Source organism: Phyllobates terribilis, unplaced genomic scaffold, assembly GCF_046119375.1.
Source record: "Phyllobates terribilis strain yellow unplaced genomic scaffold, ASM4611937v1 Scaffold_4__5_contigs__length_816908805, whole genome shotgun sequence".
NCBI lineage: Eukaryota > Metazoa > Chordata > Amphibia > Anura > Dendrobatidae > Phyllobates > Phyllobates terribilis.
In genome coordinates, this window is record NW_027362764.1 from 660,392,668 (window position 1) to 660,415,243 (window position 22,576).

The window sequence follows — 22,576 nt, forward strand, 5'->3', positions numbered from 1 at the left end:
TTACCAGTCTTTACCCGTTTCTCTTTCTTCCCCTGGATATTTGCTTGTGTCACATAATGCAATCTATTATTAAAATGCATAAAACATTGAGCGATTAAAGTCCAAACAAATAATAAACTTTCAAATTTAAGTGCATGTAAAATAATTGCTTTTGAATCCCTCAGTCCCTCTCTTAGAGCATTATAATCATGATTCTCGATACATATCTTACTGTATTCAACTATGCCAAGTCCCCATTGTATCACTGATTAAAAGTTGTAATTAGAAGCACAGCTAGCACTCTTTTATTTCTTTTCATTGCTCGTAACTGAAATTATTTCCTTTTTAAATACCCGTTATTTAATAGATGTATACAGCTTGGAGTGGGGGACAATCATCTTTAGTAATATGTGGCGGTTATACAACCTTATTTATAACTTCGACTATAACAACCCAGGCGATCCCTGTGGGAACTCTTCCATTTTATGGTGCAGTTTTCTTCGTTGTAGTCAAAACCTTCGTTGATGGAAAATAATGAAGGATTTTCCCATATAGGAGAAGGGAAAGATAAAAATTGTGTGTGAGACCCTTTCTTTACTGCAGATTAATTTATAAATTAATTTTCCCTGTTGTCTTGGTTTATGTTCTTGAATAGGAGATATTAAAAAAAACTTGTTGGTAGTGCAATTCTCTAAGATTATGTTCAGGCAGATTTTGACTCAAATTCTGTGCCAAAGTATGCATGGAAAATAGTTCTGCACGGAAAAAATCTAAGAGAGAAAAAACTGTGACGCTCACACTGTGGCTAAAAAATTATCATTTATTAAATTATTACATATCTGACGGAGGATCCGGAAAGAACGAAAAGGGCGACGGCCGTTTCAGGCTGTCAAGCGCTTCATCCTGGCTTTATGAAGTAAAAAATATCCATAGCATGCTATTAAGGCGTCATTCAAATGTCAGTGATTTTTGTCATGTCTAAAAAAAAAAAAAAAAAAGACCAATCCGTGTTTTTGATCCAGTTTTCATCAGTATTTGGTCAGTTTTTACCATCAGTATTGCCTCATTGTATTTTCGCATATGATGAAATAAATAAATTGCAAAGCTTTTCCAGCCCATTGCAATGTTAAAAACCGACAGCACAGTTTGCACATGAATGAAAATGTCGTCTGTCAGTGATTTTTCACGGGCCCATAGACTTGTATTGGTAGTTTTCATCCATGACTCAGTTCAAAAACAAACGTGTCTCTGGGATATTTTTTGATTTTTACACACCTTCCGCAAAAAAAGAACGATCATGTGAACAGCTCCATAGATTATAATGTGTACATGTTCTATACAGATTGAGCACGTATGTGAAAAAGAGACGTGTGAATGAGGCCTTACTCATGGATTCTGCACGTTAAAAACTCCCAGATTAGCCAGAGGCACAACAACCTCATTGAATGAATCTGTGACATTATATAGTGCAAATTAATGGCAGAAAAGTAAGACCATGCTCACACATTGAAGAGAGTTTCTTCTGTGAATTTGGTTACAATTTGCACCCTTCTCCATTAGAAAACATTCTATAGGGTGAAATCCAAAATTAAAATGTTCACAAGAATGAGCATGCTGTAAATCTGAAAAATCTCAGCATGCTCTGATTATTGTGTGGAGTTTTCTGTAACGTGGTTGGAAAATGCCATTCACTTGTATTCAACTGTAAAATGATGCAGATTTGTAGTGTGGAGTCCGTAGCCACCTGTTTGTGTGAATGTACCCTGAATGCTGCTGCATAAAAGAGGTTATCTGTGACTGCAGACCTGTGAATCCTCACATCACGTGCACTGAGCACTGTGAGGATTATCCGGCACCAGGAGCAGGCAGTCTTGTGACCTCAAGTAGGCGATTTGCATACTTCCGACCACATTCCGACTAGACGGTGTCCGGCCCCCTCAATACACTTGCATTGAATGAGGCCGTGCCCACATGTATGTGTGGCACCTCAGGAGTCCGGTTGCCACAGTGGCATTGCCTCCCTCACAAGGGGTGATGCCATGCCTGGAAGCAAGCAGGGGCCCCTAATCAGGTATACTGACATACACTTTCCTGGCTCCAGACCAGCAAAGGGAGCTCCTCCCCTTAGAAACTGGGATCTGGAGGCAGGGTTAGTTAGATTTAGTGAGAGGAGTTGAATACAGGACAGCGATGAGGAAAGACCGGGGGAGTGGAGCTGCACGGCAGTTCACCCCAGAGAGGAGTGCAGAAGAACCGGACACCGGAGTCTGAGTTTGTGGGGCACTGAAGGCCCAGCAGCAGAAACCGTAGGGCAGGAGACTGCAGGTCTCCTTGCCCCATCAGACGTCCGGAGGCTCAGCAGCACCATAGGGCCCAGCACCGCCACGTGGGCGCGACACTCCAGGAAGGCCCGAGCTGCCTGCCATACGGGTGAGCACAAAGACGTTTTACTCAGGGACGAGGGCCACAGCATAGCTATAAGCAGCAAGGCCAAAGAGATTAGCGCAAAGGGAAGGCCTCCAACTTCACCTGGCGAGGTGGATTCCCAACTTGCTTCCAGGCTGCCCGGACCTCTACTACCAGCTAGTACCCGTGCCCCAGTCTGCTCTAACCACCGCAAGTAAAGATAAGAGGAAACCACCATTAAGTTATGGACTGGTCATTATCTGCGCCATCCCCTGCACTACACTGCACAGCAACATCTATAACATTTCCACTTCCTGCCCTGGAGCTAAGCTCTACCTGTGGAGAGCTGAACCAACTCTGCTGCGCCATCATCAGCTCCAGAGGATCTGCACCGCAGCGGCTGCCCCATATAGCCGCATACCACAGGTGGCGTCACGAACATTATATATAAAAACTTTAATTCCCCTTTTCTTTAAAACCCCTTTTATTGACCGCCCTGGTTCACGGACCGGGTCACCGCCACTGTGACATCCCTCAGCATCGACCGGCCCGGCTACCGTGTACCCCACGGCCTAGGGGGCTCGTCATATGCAAGTCATATACTTACGGTCACACGCCCGCTGCTCCTGACGACGGTATTGGAGAGTCCTCACAGCGTGCAGTGTGTACACTGTGAGGACTCATAAGTCTGCCGTCACCTAGAGCGACTGCAGACTTGTACCCTAGGGCTGGCAACCCCTTTTAAAGTCAAATTGAACCACCATTTTTTTTCTGTGAGACTGGACAATCATTTGATAGCAATATAGGAGCCTTTAGATTTTGGGGGAAATGAGGATCGAGCTGTTTAAATGTAAATGCTCTTTACTTTCATTCTCATTGGAGATAATGAACTGCCAAACACTGAGAACACATGAATGCTCAACATAGTCTAATGTTCATGTGTATGGAAGAGTTGAGAGAGATAACTGTTGGCCATCAGATAGCCTTCTCATGTGTATGGGTACCTTAAAGGGATATTCTCAAGTTCATAAATTGCTTGAATTAGTTAGGCAGCATGAAATAAACACGTTTGCACTTTATTTGCTTTTCCTATCTGCGGTCATTCTCCTGCAATTGCTGATTTTATCTTTTATAGTGTACAGCTTGTTTCCATGAAGCTGGCTGCAATCACGGCATTCCAGGAGAGGGGCCACCTCTTAAAGGGACTGCCAGCACAGTATGACTATTCAAACTAAGTACCGCCACTGGGTGCTTCACAGCAGGACCAATCATTGAAATGCACCTGCTTGTTTTCTCTCAATCTCTACCTCCCCTTTTCTTTGATTGACAGATCTGGCTTCATAGTGCTAGAAAAGGATGGAGATAGATGGAAAACAAGCAGGTGGGAAGGTGTTTACATTTTTGGCCACGCCATGAAGCACCGAGTGCCTGTACTTGGTTTGAACAGTCATCCTGTGCTGACAGACTCTCTTTAACATCCCAGTCACCTCTCTCCAGCTCATTGATTTCTATACCGCAGTTATTTGCTCACCTCCCTCCTCGCTCTCATGTTCTGAAGAGATGCAGTTATAAATCACCAGCCTGCAGGTTTTAGAGCAGGTCTGATTATCTTGGCTCTCGGCTCTCACTGTCCATAGCGGTGTGCTGGTTCAAATGCCCTGTTAGCTCTATGTGTAAATACAGTGATCGTGTAGACCACAGAACAAGCCACTGATGGCTGAATGTTTTACAGCAGAACTTGTGCTGGGCTTTATAGTTCTAGTAATACGACAGTTCTACTATTCACCAATGAAGGAAGAAGGAAAGCCCACCCTGCTAGAAACCAAGAAGTAAAAAATAGTGTGATGACCATGTATATACACCCTGCTGTACACATACAGATATGTGGGAGAGCTGGGTCTGAAGGAAGAGCTGGTAGAATTCACAGAAACAGATTGAATTCTGCTGAATGTAGCCCCACCCACTCGCATGATAAGTACCGCCCACCCACGAGGCATCCCTGCCCACTTGTGCCCCAAGCTCTGCCCACTTGTGCCCCAAGCCCAGCGACCTCACCTGTCAGTTTCCATGGCCTGGAAGAGATGGAGAATCTGATGTGACATCAGAGGAAGCAGGAGATTCTCAGCCACAGATATTTGACCACAAGAGCAGCTCGAGTTACAGCAGAATTTGGCAAAGCAAGGTATTTGGTGAAGAGTTTATATATGGGAATGACTTCACATGTAAGGGACAAGTAAAATAGTGGCCAACCACTTTAAAGGGCTATAGGAAGTAGACATGGTCCCTATCTCCCCGGAGCAGTGGGGTGAAATATTAGAGTCTCCGTGTCTGTTTTCAATAACTGTCCAATACTATTTAGTTAAAACCGCTACATGACCATGAAATAGGACAATTTAGATGATTGGATAGATATAGTTAAACCATTTTTTACTGTACCCACACCATTGTCTAAACCAATGATTATTTCAGAATGTCCCTTATGTGTATATTAATGTGGAGCCAGGGCTGGCGCTGCATTTGCCAGGAAGCTGAAGCCTTAATGTACATTTATAAACCACATTTATAAACAGCATCTTTAAAATATATTTTTACTGTAAAACTGTATGCCTGTGAAATCCAACCTCTTGCTACTATGCAGCCAGCTATAAGCATGTCTCGCTTTCATTCTGTTCTGCCAAATTGAGCCTAAATTAAAAGTGGGAACATCAGCAATGTTTGCAGCAGACACATCTCCAGTTATCTCTTGAATTAAAATAAATACTGTTCAAAGAGCCACAAATATTTTGAGTTCTTTCCATCTCTGTTTAATTTGAGTTAATCCCCCTTTAGCCCGATCCCCGTGAATAGTTCCTCTGTGTCAGTTTTCTTATGCACTTTAAACCATAGCAGTCATACACTCTCTTAGTTTTCCTTTTTCCATGAAATATAATTGCCTAAGCATTTTAGCGTAGCTCAGATTTCGCAGTCTCTTGGTCATCTAAGTTATATACTCCTACGCATGTAATTAGTCATACAGCTTCAATTAACAGTAATGGTAGACATGATGGTCAGCCATGGACAAAAAACAGAAATAGTATTAAAGGGAACTTGTCACTAGATTCTTGCTGCCCAAACTGCGAGCAGCATAAATCAGAGACTGTCTGCGCAATTGCAGCCCAGATATGTTTTACACTGGCCCCATTTCAAAGAAAACAAAGTTTGCAAAAGCCAGCCGAGGACCACACGGAGAGACCTGACTAGTCTGCCCCACAGCCCAGCCGACTTCACCCTACCTCACTCAAGTTGATTGGTAGGTCTCTCACTATGTGCACACATGGATGAGAGCTGTCCATCAACTGGAGTGGGGCGGAGAGAAGACGTGGCGGACTAGTTGGGTGTCTCCCTGTAGTCTCCGGCCACCTTTTCTCTGAAACACCAAAGCGTTTCAGAGTAAAACATACTTGACTGCAATCGCTCAGCCAGGCTCTGATACATGCTGCCAGTGGTGACAAGTTCCCTTTAACTTCACTTACGATAAAAAATAATTTGTGATTTTACTCAACTTTTGCTCTTTGCTACATTTTAATTATGAACAAAAGAGTTTAATAACTTGCAAAATTTAATTATCATATAATACAAATCTTTTTATTTTCTTAAAAGAGAGTTTCCATTTCCTTTTTTTCTTCAAATAACCATGCAGCAAGTTGCAACAAAATAATGATATTCACTTTACCGAGTCGCGTTATTTCTCATCTAACTTTCTGTGGCTTCTATCAATCTCCATACTTCTTTTTCCACCAAAGAAAAGCATAAGACCAATGCATAACATGACTCTATGAATAGAACTACCATAGAGATGGCTAATTGCTGACCACAGTGGTGTTGTGTTGGTCACCATTGCAGCCATTTCCTCTGCCAGCGGGGACCAGAAAAGTATGAGAAAACTAGCAGTCGTCATTGTAAGTTACATATTATTTTTTTAAGAGCCTTCTACATGGTAATTTTAAAAAAATCAAATGGAAAAAAACCCAAAACGCTCTAATTGTAATGTCACATGCTTGTTGATCTACCCAGCAATGGATATGTATGTCAATTAAAAGAAATATGTCACCATGTAAATGTGGCGCCCCTGAGGGTTTGACCGCCACAGGGATGCTGCACTTCTCTAATGGAGTGTAGTGTTCCTCCTCTGAGGTAAGAACAGTGTGATGGTCAGGACCCCACCTCCACATCCACATCCAACACCACACTTCTCCCCCCAGAGGGGGCTAGAAGGCACTAGGTGCTGCCCCTACTGGCACTCGGGAAGACAGGGGAACCAATTAGTGGGTGAGGGTGGAGGACTCACATTTTAGTGACACTTTAAATTTCATATTTAATACACAGCCATCTTGGTTCTAGCTTCTTTTTGATGGTTCTTTTGACTGTTCTTTATCATGACCTCCCTCCCTGAGTGTGGATCCTGCTTGGACCTGCAGAGGATGGAGGCACGGCCCTCTTACCCCGGCCTTGGGTCTAGGGGCAGGTTGCAGACGATGTATGTCTCAGCCCAGTCAAGGACCATGACCAAGAAGGCCCGGAGCTTAGGAGTGTAGCTCCACCGCAAATGGATCCCGGGGAGGATGCAGACGGAGCGGTACACGCCACCTGTCCTCACCTAGCTGATCTATTCAGAGGGATTCCGGCTGCAAGAGGGTTACCGGCCCCCGACACCTGACCTTGCTACTCCACGTCCTGGTCAGGGAAGCCCTGAGGATCCCACCGGGTAACGGAAGGAGCGGAGCTGCCACCTTTACCCTTTTTCTGAGTGAAGTTCAGAGGAAGACCCGGCCTATCTATACACACACACAGACAGGAAAGGACTCGGTCGGAAGTCTAGGAACACTCTGGTGCAGGGTCCTGATTGAACACTTGACTTACTCGGAGGTTGTCGGACCCCCGTTCCTGGTGACCGCAGAACTCCGCGAGGAGCAGGGAGAAGCCTTGCAGCTGTACTCTCCACCGTGAGTAAAAACCCTGGAAGTTAACCCCTATGGCCTCCGGACTCTTTATTCTGCATTACACCGCACTACGCAGCACCAGACCTCCTAGTCTACAACCCCCTCCATCCTGTCTCTCTGCCCTGAGGTCCTGCTCCGCCTGTGGGGAGTAGTAACAATGACAGCTGCGATAACACCACGCCTCAGCGGACTGCAGCAGCGCTGGTGGCCTTCACCAGGTGTCACAGGTGGCGTAGTCGAGATCAGCCACTCAACTCGGATAAGCCCATACCATCCTTTTTAATGTGACCGCCCTGGGCACGGAGCGGGTCCGGGCCACGGCTGCACCCCATCTATCACATAGGACCCGGCTCCGAGTCCCCCATCTCCCAGGGTAGGGCTTCCATCCAGCGAAGCGTCACATAAGGGTTGGTTTTGCCGAGTACACCAGGGCAGAAGCGACAGTTTGCCGCAGTTATCTGCTCTGACCCATACATGGGAGAAATGCAGGACTGAGCTGGATAAAGGCAGTCATAAACCTAAGAATAAAATACAAAATACAAATTCTATTAGCTTCTTTATATACACCTTAAAGGGAATCTGTAAGCAGGATGGCCAGTCCGTTCCCCACACCATGGCCATTTCATTCCCCCATTACTGAGAAATCAGCGTTTGAATTGATATACAAATATATATAGTATATCTGAATCCTCCGTCACTCCAGCTCTGTTCCCTGCCCCGTGCCACCACCTTTTACTAGAGCTGGAGTAACAGAGGCTTCAGATCTACAGTAGCTCTTCAACCTCATTTGCATATGAAATGAAACCTGATTTCTCAGTATTTGACAAATGGACTGGCCATGTAAAGGTATTGCCGGACTAGTTTTGAAAGCGCTATGTGCGCATATAAATACCCGAGGAACGGACCCTGCTCCACGCAACACTCTCTGCTGTGCCTCACCGCCGACACCGGGCATGCAGCATCGCACCCCTGGTATACCCATCCTCCTCCCACACAGGGCCCGCAGTATTGCCCCACTTCTGCCTTCTTCCTGAGGAAGGGACCATGCCTCCTGTAACCCTGCTCCACCGCCGCTGCCCCCCCCAATCAAGATACCTTAAATTCGGACTATAAGACGGACACCCATCTTATAAAAATCTTTTTTTTCTATTTTCCACCTCAAAATTTGGGGTGCGTTTTATAGTCCAAAAAATACGGTCGTTTTGGGGTGTGAAATCCTGCTGACAGATTAGATCAAAAGCCATGACAAATAGGACAGTGGAGTCCGTAATCCAAGGTATCAGACTCCTCTACATTTCCATTCTGTTGTACTCTTTGGGATCTCCACTGCAGAATCTGTTGTTTTTGACATGATCAAAATCTAATTTCTCTCATCAGAACAGGTTCCAAGCTATAGTATATGCAAGGGTTGCAGTTGCACCCGGGCCCTGGAGCCTATGGGAACCCAAAAGGTCCCTTTGGCCTATATGAAAAGACTATTACTATTAAAGATTTGTGATAATTGGGGGCTCTGTTGATTTTGCATTGGGGTCCATGAGCTTTGCCGCTGACAAGCTCCATGTTGGAGCTCTATGTACTCATTATACTTAGCTAGCTTATATTCTAAGTGAAAGTCCTAATGGTGTCCAGAGGGTTAAGCTGGTTCATATCTCTCTTGGGTAGACTTTGTAGGTCTATAACTATCCTGATACATTTTCTAGGCCTTGGCCCAGAGAGTCTCCTGGTGGAGAGGTTCAAGTTAACACTTATTTTTGGGAAACATTGGAATGAGGTTTCCTTGTTTTTCATACAATTCAGTCAAGGACTTTTTGAAGTATAAGATCATGTAGCATTGCAAAAGTATGCGTTTGCATCTTCGCATCGGCATGTTGCTGCTATATCTTTGGGAGTGCTATCTTTTTATAAGTTGGGACTGCCGGTACTGCAGTCAGCTTTCTCACTACAGATCTGTGCCGTACCTGAAGATCGTGTAGAAAGAAATAATGAATTCTAACTAGGACACACTATGTCATACATAATGAAAGTGAAGTCCTGAACCTGACCTGTATTATAGGCATGCCACTTTGTACTGCCTGATGGTGCCTTGTCTTTCTTCAGTACTTGTCTCCAGGTTTCAGTCTTTTCTCTCTTCCCTTGTTATATGTGCTATCAGGAACAATAGGTTTCTTTTCTACGTTATTTGTAGAAATGTTCTCTTATGCAAAGGGAACAATGTTTGAAGCCGGTGTATTCTTCTGTGTTTATGTTAAAGAACTCACTTTTGGCAGAAGCTTTTAAAGGGTCTTTTCAAGTGTACAAAGGCATTTTATGAGAAGCGTCTTTCAGCCAAGGTGGTGTCACTTGCATCATTAAGCAGCTTGCCCATCTAAGGCCATAGTCTGGCTGACAGCTATGTGCATGTGCCATAAAAGTTTGAATACAACCTTATAGCTGCTCGTCATGCGTGTCCAACATATGGGCTCAGCTGCCTGGAGACAGAGGAGAGCACATGCTAATATCAAGTGCACTTGTATTGTTTACCCGCAGCAGACATTTCTTGTTCTATGGATTTGTATAATCTTATAAGCAAATCTACATATTTGACATTTAAATGCCTGCAGAAGAATTGTGTTCGAACACATTTATAATGAAAGAAACAAGGAAAGTATAGTTACTTTACAGAAGGCTGTTCAGCTGAGATATGGTGATTATCCTGCAATTTAGCTGCAGGTTCTTACAATTCCTCCTTTCTATGATTGCGCTGATGTCTTCGGAAACTCTTTAAATAGAAACACGTCTAGTTTATTTTTCAGCTATTTAAAGGACATGTGACACGTGGACCTTTAACAATACGGAACCTGGCTATTTTCTGGTGTATTTCGTATGACCTTTCTTTGCTTTCTACTCTGTGATTAAAAGAGGATTAGAAAAAAGAGGCCTTTGTTTCCAGAAATAGTATCGCTAGTGTTCATGGGTATTTTGTGAAATTATGGGCAGCGATGCAAATGATCTCTCTTCCAGAAGGACGGAAGTTGTCTCTCTAGTGCTACCTAGGTCTAGGGCTGTGGAGTCGGAATCTGTATCCATTTTCGTGGAGTCAGATGGACCAACATAAATTGGGTACAGTAGTACAATGCAGGATGTGCTGTAAATTTTTTCATAAGAATTTGGGAAAGTTATGAAATGTCCTATAAATGTCTGTTCTGTCCCTGATCTTAGGATCTCGGCTTTTAGTTGAGATGAATCTGTGCTGCACTTTATGTACATGCTGAGTAGTGAGGCAGGGCTGTGGAGTCGCAGTCGGTGGTTTGGCTTACCGACTCCACAGCCCTGGTGGCTACCCTGTAAGGCAATTTACATTCATTAAAGAGCCTTGAAATATGACTAGGGTTATCAGCTAAATGAGGGATACCTATCTGTAGATTAGGGTAACGGCTGGCTTGGTTAGATGCTGTTGATGTAGCTCATGGAAGGTACTCCATGCTGAGATGAAGCTAGTGTAGTGAGTATGGGGACTTCTAGTTTGATATTACAGCCATCACTCAGAAATAGAGGGGAGGGATTATTGTGCCCTTAATCGATGGAGGTAAGTTCACTTCACCATTAGGGACCACTCAAAGCGAGTGTGGAGGAATCTGACTTCTCATTAAAAAACCTCCATACCTTTACAGGGTCAAGTCCTGACAGACTCCTTATAAGACTACTAATATGTTATGTAAAATATATCTTCATTCCACCTCTGGGATCCCCCAATATTCAGAATAGGATTTAGGGTGAATGAGATTATAAAGTCTTTTTGTGTAATCAGCGGCCGCTTCACTCTCCCCTCCTTCGAACATAGCTGACATTAGGAGGAAGTCAGAGCTGTGGCTGGTCCCTAAGCCCCTCCAGATGTAACTTACGTCTGAAGACCGAGGTGGCAGCACGATGGCTCAGTGGTTATCACTGCAGCCTTGCAGCGCTGGAGTTTGTATGTTCTCCCCGTGTCTGCGTGGGTTTCCTCCGGGTTCTCCGGTTTCCTCCCACATTCCAAAGACATACTGATAGGGAATTTAGATTGTGAGCCCCAATGGGGACAGCCATATCCCCAAGAATGTAAAGTGCTGTGGAATATGTTGGCACTAGATAAAAATAAATATTATTATTAGAGTAAAGCAGCCGCTGATTGGCTGCAGGGATCGCAAGACATAACAATGTCACACAAGCCCCGGGAGAGTGAGTGTTGACACTGCTGGAATAGCGTCTGCACTGGAGGTGAGTGTGGCTGTTATTATTTTACTTGGGGTAAACCATAGCCATTAAAAAGGGGTTGGGTTGTCCTCATAGTGAACAACTCCTTTAAGACCAGATGCGGTTCGAAACGCGTCAACCTTCCATGTGATTGTATCACTCTCTCCCCCCTATCTCCTCCCCCTCTCATTTTACATTTTTATTTTTTCTCAGTTTTTTTTTAAATAATTTTCTAATAAAATAAGATTTTAATCCCTGAGATTGCTGAATGAAAACTCTTTTTTAACTCCACTATTACCACTACTCATGGCGACACCTTTCTTATTTGAACCATTGGATCCAAAAGTCATTAAAAACCTGGAGGAGCTGATAAGTTTATTTTTTCTTTTACATAACTTATGTCCGGTTTAAAAACTAATTCCAGTTGGATCCATTTGTTAAATCCTTGAAGTCAAAGAGAACGGATCAGTTTGTCATAAGTTTGAAACCGATGAAGTTTCTTTTGTTTACTGGATTCCTTTCAAACAGATGATTACTGAACTTCGCCTTATAGTTGAGGAACCATCAAACAAACAGAAGTTATCCAAACCGGGCATCAATTAATGACTTTCAAGAGTTCACTTGGAACAATTCCATAATCATAATTTTTGCGTTCATTCTTTATTTTTTTCTTCCATGCTATGATGTGCAGCGTTCTTGTATAACTCTGGCAGCCGCTTACGTCAGGCTTCCCACATGATTGTAGTAGCAGTTCGGTTCAGCTAGATGTTGGCTGATTTCTTCATTAAAATAACAGCAAGCATTCATTCCTGATGTTTCATCATACTATATACATTTCACTGTAATCATGTATGCCATGAGCCTAACCATGTTACTAAGGGGTATATTTTAAACAAACTTGGAAATCCCAGTCGTCAAAGTTCATTTCATCAATTAGGGCTCTGCTGGGAATTCTAGCCATGCTTTTGCCTGAGCATCATTAAGTTCCCATCTATGGGATAGACCTTATGTAAAGGAACAATCAGATGATTGTGTTAATTTGAGAACCTGATTAAGACAGGAGAAATTAGAAACATCCACAGCAAAGCAAAATCTGGGCACATGTCCCAGCATAACTCCCGCAATGCTCAGGGGCAGCGCTGCCGCGATTGTTACAACGTTTCCATTCATTACACAGTGTAGCAGGGCACGGCGATGACAATCTATTTTATTTCTTCATTAAGTATTATGAATGTCTCATTTAAAATAGGAAAAAAAAAACCCTCTTAATGTAAGAGCGACAGTAGCTATTTTCAGTATGAAGCTTTTGAACAGCTTTTTATGAGACATCTCAAGGGAAAAGCCAAAGTGATGTAGTCACCGTTTTATTAAAAATCCCTTAAATAAGGACGTGTGCAAATATCACTTATTTAGCAATTTTATTTTATGTTTTTTTTTATGTGAACATTGAGGAATACATTACTTTTTCCTAATGTTCTATATATGTATTAAAGTAGTGTCAGTAAATATATACCATTGTTGTCTGTATCTCTTGTAGATTTGTTTCTCTTTAGTCTTGCTATACAGCAACCACACAGAACATATGGAGGGAGTGCGTAAGGCTATGTTCACACATGGTTTTTTTGGTGTCAATTTTCTGCAGCAAAACCTGATCTTCAAGGCCATTTTGTCCAGTATTTTTCTTGCAGTTTTCGTGCTTTTTTGATGCGTTTTTGGTGCATTTTTTTCACTGTCCTTCTGTCTTTTTATGCATGTACATAAAGTTCTGTGAAAAAAAAAAAAAAACATTCTATTTTGGCATCAAAAACTCTAAAAAAAACACTGATACTAATTTTGATGCATTTTTTCAGCGTTTTTTTCACCACCCATTACTTCCTATGGCTGAAAGAAGTGACATGTTCTGTTTTCCAAAAAACCCAGCGAGACCCAAATCCTGAACAAAAAAAAAAACCATGATGTGTGAACAGAGAATTTTGGTTTCTTATAGACTTTGCTGGTACTGCAAAAGGCAGCTGAAAATTTGCTTGAAAAACTGCATCAAAAAACTCTGAAAAAAACCATGATGTGTGAACATAGCCTTACTCTTAGATTAAGTCATCAAGGGTCAAATTGGCCCAAAATAACCTTCAGTAGCCCATTCCGGTGCGGTAATGGGCCCCCTAAGTACAGTACTTGCATATTCTTGTCGAGTTGAGATACCCATGCACAATAGTAACAGCTTTGCTCAGGATACAGATGAGACTACATTTGCACATATTATAAATATATTTTGGTTAGAGTCTCAGAATAATTTCTTCTGGTGAGCTCAAGGTACCCTAGCCCAACACTGTGCTTTCTTAAAGAAGCCCTCCCATGAATATTTTTTTTCATTAAATATGTGTATATGTATGGTGTGTAGTGTCAGTATATTAATATACTCACCTACCGCCGCTTTCCCCAGGATCCAGCGTCATCCCGTTCCTCTTCTCAGTGACGTCAATTTTGGCTAGTCAGCTCACTTTATGTGTGAGCTGGAAGCCTCTCTTACATTGACCAAGTAAAGAGAAAAGCCCTCCGTCCTTCTTAAGAAAACTCCGTATTTATTGTAACGTTATTCCATATGTGCTAAAACCGCTGAACACAGATCCTCAATAAGTACGGTAAGTTTACTTCCAAAATGTGCCAGATATTTGAGGATCTGTGTTCAGCGGTTTTAGCACATATGGAATAAAGTTGCAATAAATACTGACTTTTCTCAAGAAGGACGGAGGGCTGGCTTTTTTCTTTCTTGGTTATACTGATATGCTTACTCAAGCTGCCGAGCACCCTGGATGAAGCAATTCCAGGTGTAGTGAGCTGTTGGTTTTTCTTATGTTCTCTTTTACAATGTAAGCCTATGGAGCCTTGTTCTGACGCTCCATAGGCTAACACTGTAAAAGCCACTGGGTCACGCAGAACAGACTGGCACTGAATCACACTACACACCATGCACATATACACACATTTAATATCAAAAGTATTTATGGGAGTGCTTCTTTAAAGGGAATCTGTCACCAGGTTTTTGTTTCCCCCATCTGAGAGCAGCATAATGTAGGGGCAGAGACCCTGATGACAGTGATATATCACTTACTAGGTTGTTTGTTGCAGTTTTGATGTAATCTCTGTTTTATCTCCTGCAGATCTAGCAGGTCTCTGATTGCTGAGCTCTGTATAACCCCGCCCACACCACTGATTGACAGATTTCTGTGTACACTGCAAAGGAAGAAAACTGCTAATCAATGGTGGGGCGGGGTTATACAGAGCTCACGAATATGGAGGACGACATGACAGCAGGTTTACTAGTCCTCTGTTGATAATCTCCTGCTGATAAAACCGTGATTGTATCAAAACTACATCAAGCTGCCCAGTAAGTAGCACACTACTGGAATCGGGGTCTCTGCCCCTACATTATGCTGCTTTCAGATTAGGTGGCAAAAACCTGCTGACAGATTCGTTTTAAAGATTTCTTTTATTTCAGTGGAGAGTCACTGTGGATAAGTGGCAGCTACAATTTTGAAGTATAGATCATTGATTAACCTTAGATACTACAAGGTTCTTAGTTAGAGTATGGATTGCAGTGTCTGAACCGGCCACTGGTCTCCGTACCCGAACTCAACTGCCTCATAAGAATATTTGAGGCTCTTAAATTTGGGTTAGGAGACCCGCTGCTGGTCAAGATAGTGGCCCTCACTCAGCCTGTGAATGTTGGACATGTAAAACCGGATGAGGTGCCTTTATTAGCAAATTATATAATTTAGTAATTTGCAAGCCATGTTTCTCCAGTCTAGTGACTAGAGCTTACAATAGAATCACTGCTATGTTTTGCAAAGATTTGTAGTTTTAACCGCTAAAGAATATCAATAAATGTGTAACGTGGCACGGAGTGGTAGCCGTGGGCGAGGTACTCGTGCTTCACACCCCGACATGCTACATGAACACGGGAGGTCCTGGCTGGGTGTGTGGACGTCAGCTGTGATGGCAATACATCTTTGCAGACCGCATGGTGGTGTTGTGTTTGGCCCGCCAGGACCAGGTGTTATAAAGTTCAATGAGGCCATAGTTCACAAATAAATGTATTTTTACTGAACAATAACTTTTGATGAACGAAGTACAGCAGACAGTAAGCATTCATCTTCATGGACGCTTGTGATGACATGGCCATTATCACACACTTCTTCCTCCCTTTCCTGGAGTCACTCTTGCTTTCCACTTCACTTAGCTTTCTTCTTCCTCACCACAGCGCAGCACACTATCCCGGGAGCTTCCACATCTCCAATAATTGCACTAAAGTCTAGCAAGCAAGAATCCTATACTTCCACCCTCAGTTCCACATCTTTCTCCCCTTTAGGGAGTTTTCTATGCAAATATGGCCGCTACTTAGCTTTCCGCTTTATTCACGCCTCTGGACCACCACACGGGGCGTTTCCTCTCCGCCTTGCTTATTCCTTCCTTCTCTGTCCCATTACCCGACTGACAGACTACTCCATACTGTCCTGCTAGGTTTCCTGCCCCAGGCGCTGATGATGCTTACTTTCCTCTTTTTCACCCTGGATCGACTCTGGACTGTGACTCTCTTCTCTGTAGGATCTTACTATTCACTCAGTCGTCACTCTCTTGCCACAGGACACCCACTGCATGAGGTTCTGCCAACTAGTCAGACCTAAGGTCTGCGAATGGTGCGGGCTCATCCATATCTGATGATGTTGGCAGGAAACACTCTGCTGTCCCTTCACTTTAGCCCCTCCCACTCTGGGCTAGTCCCAGCCATTAACTCTAACTGTCCCTGTCACCTACCTGTGCATGGGCAGACCACAACTTCCTTATTAACAGTATTCAACGTTAACCTTTTCAAACACCATCACTGTACATATGTTCCAGGGGCAACGTGGGCAACGCTCCGACCTCCTTACATGAGCTTGGAATGCAACAGTGCAGAAGATAAGGACGCAGCAGTAACTTAACCAGAGATTATGTATTACTCTAACACAGTCATTTGAATGATTAGGATACAAAATCAAACAGGGTTAGCAGATTATTAGAGTGCAATAAAATTATTTTTTTTTACAATTTAAACTTAAGTCGCTTCTTTGAATTGAAGCAGTGGTAACAGATATAACAATTAAACCCTATCATTCAAGGCACTAAACATTTACAATAGATGCAAGCGTCTCTATTCTAGTACTCAGTTCTATGGTGCATCACAGTCAGTTGTGTACCCATCACTCTGTTGGTAATGGCACGCCGTCCAGTCCCTAACTGGAGTTTATGCTACTACACCATTACGCCGCAAGTCCCCTCTTGATAAGTCACTTCTAGCTCATGTTGCGCTGGCTGTGTCTGTTACCTGAAGCATGGCCCCTGTCCCCTTGTACCGTACTTCTGCATCTCATGTCGCGGATCTCACGAATGTCCCTATAACATTGTCTGCTTGCTTCTTGTGGCTCTAGTCCTGCTTGCTCGGTTCTGTTCACTTGGCTCTGGTCTCGGTCACTCTGTTCCTCTCTCGGTTTTGGTTACTCGATCCTTCTTTTCACTCGGGTCTGCTTTCGGGTCTTTTCACTCAGTTCTGCTTTCGGTTCTGGTCACTCGATTCTTCTTTTGGGCCTGGTCACTCTCTTCTACTTTCAGGTCTGGTCACTCGTAATGGCGCTATAAGCCAACCTTGCTGCACCACACGTCTGTCCTGCTACAGGTTCAGGCACCGACTCCCCCCTTTCTCTGCCCTCCTGGGCCTTTTATAATTCCAAGCTGTGGTACACCTATCAACTACCTGGTGTCTCCTCCAAACTCTTCCTCCAGGGAACATGCACTTCACTCTTCAGTTCTTGCCAATGTAATTCTCTCTGCTTTCCCTTTTCTATCATCTTTGACCAGCAGATGGCGTTGTTCACTTGCAGCCACTCTCTTCGGCATTAACTGTGTGACTCTTCTCACTTTTACTTCTCCTTACAAATGGTCAAAAACATTATCAATTATCAAAAACTGTCATAAAACTAAAACCATATTTTGCCGATTATAAGACACACCATATTATAAGACGTACCCCAAATTTTGGGGTGCAAAATAGGAAAAAAATGTTTGTTTGTTTTTTAAATAAAATGGTGTGCTTTATACTCCTTTTAACCTTGGGGGCAGTGGTGGTGGAGTGGGGGTCACACATACCAGATATTGGAGGCGGCTGCGGCAGGAGTTGGGTGATGCTGTTGGCCCCGTCCTCAGAAGAAGTGATTCAAGGCGGTGGTGGTGGCAGTGATAACGGGGCGATGCTGCGGCCCCGGTGGGGGGCGATGTTGCTGCCCCATCCTCAGAAGTCGGCGGTGAGCGGAGGCGAGGTTTCCTATACCGTACATAGCCCTGCGCTGGGCTTCGGTAAAATGGTTGCCGGAGCATGCGCAGATCGAGATCTCGAGAGATCTCGTCTCCCGAGATCTCAATCTGCGCATGCTCCGGTGGCCATTTTACCGGAACACAGCGCAGGGCTATGTACGGGATAGGGAACCTCGCCTCCGCTCACCGCCGACTTCTGAGGAGAGGGCCGCAGCAACGCCCCGCAACCGCTGCAGCCGCCACCAACCTCCTGTATCTAGGACCCCGATCCGACGCCGCCCCCCACTGGTAAAATACTGTAAGGTCGCATTATAAGACGCACCCCCTTTTCCCTCCCAAATTTGGGGAAAAAAGTGTGTCTTATAATCCCAAAAATATGGTACATACATTGCATAAAACACATTTTTAGCTTTTCATACATTTGCCTATCTGATCTTGAACTTTTAACAACCTACCTTATCAAGTCGTTCTAATTAGGCAATTACAATTATTACTGCAGTTATTCGAGAATGTAGTGCTGTATATACAGTAAGGTATGGAATGATGGAGCAGAAATTTCAGTGACTTTTTGTTGGTCTTTTTTTTCCCTTCTCCAACTTTTGTTAGAATGTGAACAAAAAGGAAATAATTCAGAGTCTCGAAGCTGAAGTATTGATTCTTCAACGTCAGAATAAGGAAAAGAGTGACCAGGTAGAAGCCTTTGAACACCTGATTGACCAGCTAACTGGAGAGCTGCATTCCTCTAAGGACGATGTTAAATTGAACAAAGAGCAGTGCCAGCAGTATGAGCAGCAGGTGGAAACGTTGAAAGAAAAGATTGATTTCCTACAAAAGGAGGTACAGAACTTTGTTACATGTATCAAAATGTTCTTATTATCATTGTACTATTGTTACTATGGTTTTTATTACTTTTTATCTTTTCTTTTTTAAAATGCAATGAGATGCTAAAATATTTAGCTTTTGAAGATGCGGAGGCAACATACTTGATTGCAAGTAATAATCACAACTTATAGAGAGACCTGTTCACCTTCAATAACCCTCCTAAAATGGAGTAGTTTGTATATAACTTCTAATGTGCTGATTTGGAATTTCAATTTCTGTGTTTCTACTCACTTACAATCCTTATCCAGTGCAGAGCATGCAAATAGGCTGTGAGCTGCCAGCTGATGCAAAGAAAGGACTCCTTTTATAGCATGGATTTATTATAGAGGGTTCCTACAACTCAGCCCGTGGCCTGTTTTTGGGGAATCCAAGTGGGTTGAAAGTTAAACATTTTGAACATGAACTAAGAGGTGATCCGCCTATTGAACTACCAGACACTCACTGAGAAATTTTGTTGCTGTTGCGCCCAACCTCAGAGCACCCAAGGACCTATGAACCCAACCCTCTCCCCCTCTGTGTGTGTGTTTTCTGTTTCTTTTGTGACAGTTAACGGAGCTATCCAGCCATAGGCTACAAGTCTGTAGTCACTCTATGTGACTGCAGGCTTGTGAGTCCTCATATCATGCGCACTGTGTGTTGTGAGGATTCTTTGGTGCCAGCGGTGGGCACGTGACCGCGAGTATGTGATTTTCCTACATGCGGTCACGTGCCAACTAGACAGGCGCGGCGTCACTCAATGCATGTGTACTGAGCGAGGCCGAACAAAGTCTAGTCGGAATGTGGCTGTAAGTATGTAAATTGCATTCTTGTGGTCACATGACCGCCTGCTCCTGGCACCGGAGAATCCTCACCGTGCACAGTGCATACAGTGTGAGGATTCACAAGTCTACAGTCACACAGTGACTGCAGACTTGTAATCTAAGACAACCACTTTAAATTTGTGTTTTACCTTTCAAAGGATTAGTTATGATTGAGTCTCGTTTTGCCATTCTGTACTTTTCTGAGACCTTTCCACTTTGCCTGAATGTTCCTTTGCCTTTAACTTTTGGATAACATCTTGTATTCATCTAAGGACTGACCAGGAGGAACCTGACCTTATGTCTCAGTCACTTTTGTATCCTCAGGACGTTACAAGATGCACCATAGTCATACTTAACTGATGTTTGCATTGCTCACATCTGTAATTTATCTGTCCATGCGAGTAATATATTAATTTTCTAAAAATTAAATATCAGGATCTTCTTTACTAGAGGTCTTCAATGGATCCAGAAACAAGTGGGATTATCAAAAGAGGCTTTCATTCCAAATAAAACCAAGTCCAGGTTACTTCTCCAATATCGTTAAAATATTTCCTTGTTTGTTGGTGCGTTGGAGACCTATACAAAATAAGTTTTTGCCTGGATCCCTCTAGAAGGTTTGTGTGTTGGATTACATGCTATATACCACACAGGTGTCAGGTGTTGGACCCCCACCGATCTTATATTGATGACGTGTCCTAATGGTAAGACATCAGTTTCATTGTAGCTGAAAATCCCTTTAGGTTGGCACAACGTCTTACATATTACATATTATTTCCAATAATATAATTATTTGAAACAATATTTTTTTTGTAGTTTCCAAATTTATCAAGACTAACCCATATGATATAAGAAGTCACATATAGTATGATTGTGCTGTCTGAACATGTACTGTAAATCTTTGTAGAACATTTCTTTGTACATTTCTACAGTATGTATTACTTTAGTATGCCATGCTAAGCCAAGTCAAGTTTTCTTAATTTTCTTTTTTGTTTCAGAGTCTAAAAAGCCAGGACGATGTTAATAAAATTTCTTCTAAATCAGAAGAGTACAAGTCCACTCACAGCCACTCAGACAAGGATTATGAAGCACTGTCGTTACAACTTCAGGAGAGCCAAAAAGTGAGCATTATATTTCTGTACATTAGGTACATGTAAGCCGCAGTGAGCTGAAAACTACATACTTTTTCACTTGCTGGAAAAGGAAAAAAAACTCCTTTTTGGAGCTCCTTGGTTCCTAGTTGTGTTATGGAGACGAGTAAGACGCTACATAACTTCACAACCACTTGCAACTATTATAAGTCGAAGCCCCCGATTCAACAAAGTAATTTCGCCAGAAGTTGCACAAAAATGTTGTGACTTTTGATGTTCTCACACCAGTTTCTCCCAAAGGGGGCAGAATGGTGGCATGGGGCTGCAGCTTGTCTAATTCAAACTGTGCCATTCCTTACGCCAGAAATGTTTCTCAAGTCGATGACTGGAGTAAGATTTCTGGCGTGGTGAACAAAGCTACATGTCACTCGTCAGATGCGGCGGATTCATTAAGACGTGTGCACCACTTAATGCATCAGGAGCGTGTGACTCCACCACGAGTCCTCAAGCCCGGCGAGAAAATTAATGAATCTCAGGGCCTAGATGTATACACTTCCCACTCCTCTACTGGAATATGGGCACAAATACTGAATAATAAGACCTGGTTTTCTGTGGAGCATTTCGTACCCCTCAAGCAATTCTTTTCTGAATTATAATTTTTTTTTATTATTTTCATCTTGCAGCTTTTTCTTGACTGCTACCATTTTCAGCAAATTTCACTTTTTCCACAACTAAAGGGCTCAGTCTAAACTGGTGAAACTTCCTTAGACCAATACATCTATTCACATGTACGGTGCAGGAACTGTTGTCCATTCATCAGACTAACAGATGAAGCCTTTTGTTCATGTAACGTGGCCGAGAGTGGTAGTCATGGCCGAGCTGCTGTCCGGTTATGCTCCGGCACTTTACAGGAGAACAGTGTCCCAGTCCCAGTGTGCTGTCAGGTGTGGGGGCATCACACCCGCTGTCTCCAGGCCTCCATCCTCAGGAGCCGCCGCACACAACTCGGGGGACAAAAAGTTCATAACAACAAGCAAACATTTACTGGTCAGTTCAAGTTCATTTATTGTAACACATCTTCAGCCCTATCACTCGTTCATCCTGGACTATCCCTAAGCCCACTGACTTCATAAACCTCAGGAATTTCCTGTCCACTTCACCAGTGCACCTGGGATCCATTACCTTCCATTTACAATGGTTCCGGTCCATTTTCCCCTGTAAGCCAGAGGACTTGATGCCTGGCAACCCCTTCATGTAGATGGCTTTTTTCAAACCATCCTTTCAGATATAGGGTACTACATTTGTGGTGTGGAATTTGCATAGCAAGTCTGTGATACATACAACTGAACATATAGACCATAAAGCTGATTTCTCAAGAGATTTCACTACACTAACTGCATACATTATTAAATAGGTCTCTTAGACCTGATAGTGATGCTGTACTTGTGAAAATCCATATCAGAACAGCTGTATAATTCCTTATCAAAGTCTATCTGAGTCTCACCCCACTTATCCTTATCCTCAGTGTTCTCCTCCTTGTTGCTGCTGAGGTCTCGCTCTGGTCAGTACAGGTTGCAGCCATCAGTCAGATTTGGTGGGTGGAGAGTGAATACACTTGTAGTAGACCAATGACCTATTTTATGGACTCATACAATTCTCATTTTAAAGGAGTTTTCTGTTTATAGAAAACCACTGTTCCAAGGAGCAGATTGCAAACTTTGCATTACTCGATCTCTCCAGGTCCATTGCTGTGTCTCTGCCTCTGCTCTCAGCACATGCTATTGTCTTCAGTGCTGACGTCAGATCGACAGAGCTGTAGCCAAACTGTGAGCCCAGAGCCCCTGCCTGTGGCTATGCCACCAGTCCCTCGGAGCTGCTGAGCTCAGTG

General features: G+C 43.3%; 1 protein-coding gene across 2 annotated transcripts in view; it reads left to right on the forward strand.

Moving 5' to 3' along the window:
* LOC141264476 (uncharacterized) overlaps positions 1-22,576 on the forward strand; it is a 497,614-nt gene that overhangs the window by 98,041 nt on the left and 376,997 nt on the right. For both annotated transcript variants that reach the window (XM_073676751.1, XM_073676752.1), the window contains exons 9-10: positions 18,525-18,755; positions 20,596-20,718. In XM_073676751.1, coding sequence (XP_073532852.1) covers positions 18,525-18,755; positions 20,596-20,718 — 354 coding nt within the window. The remainder of the gene's footprint in view (positions 1-18,524; positions 18,756-20,595; positions 20,719-22,576) is intronic.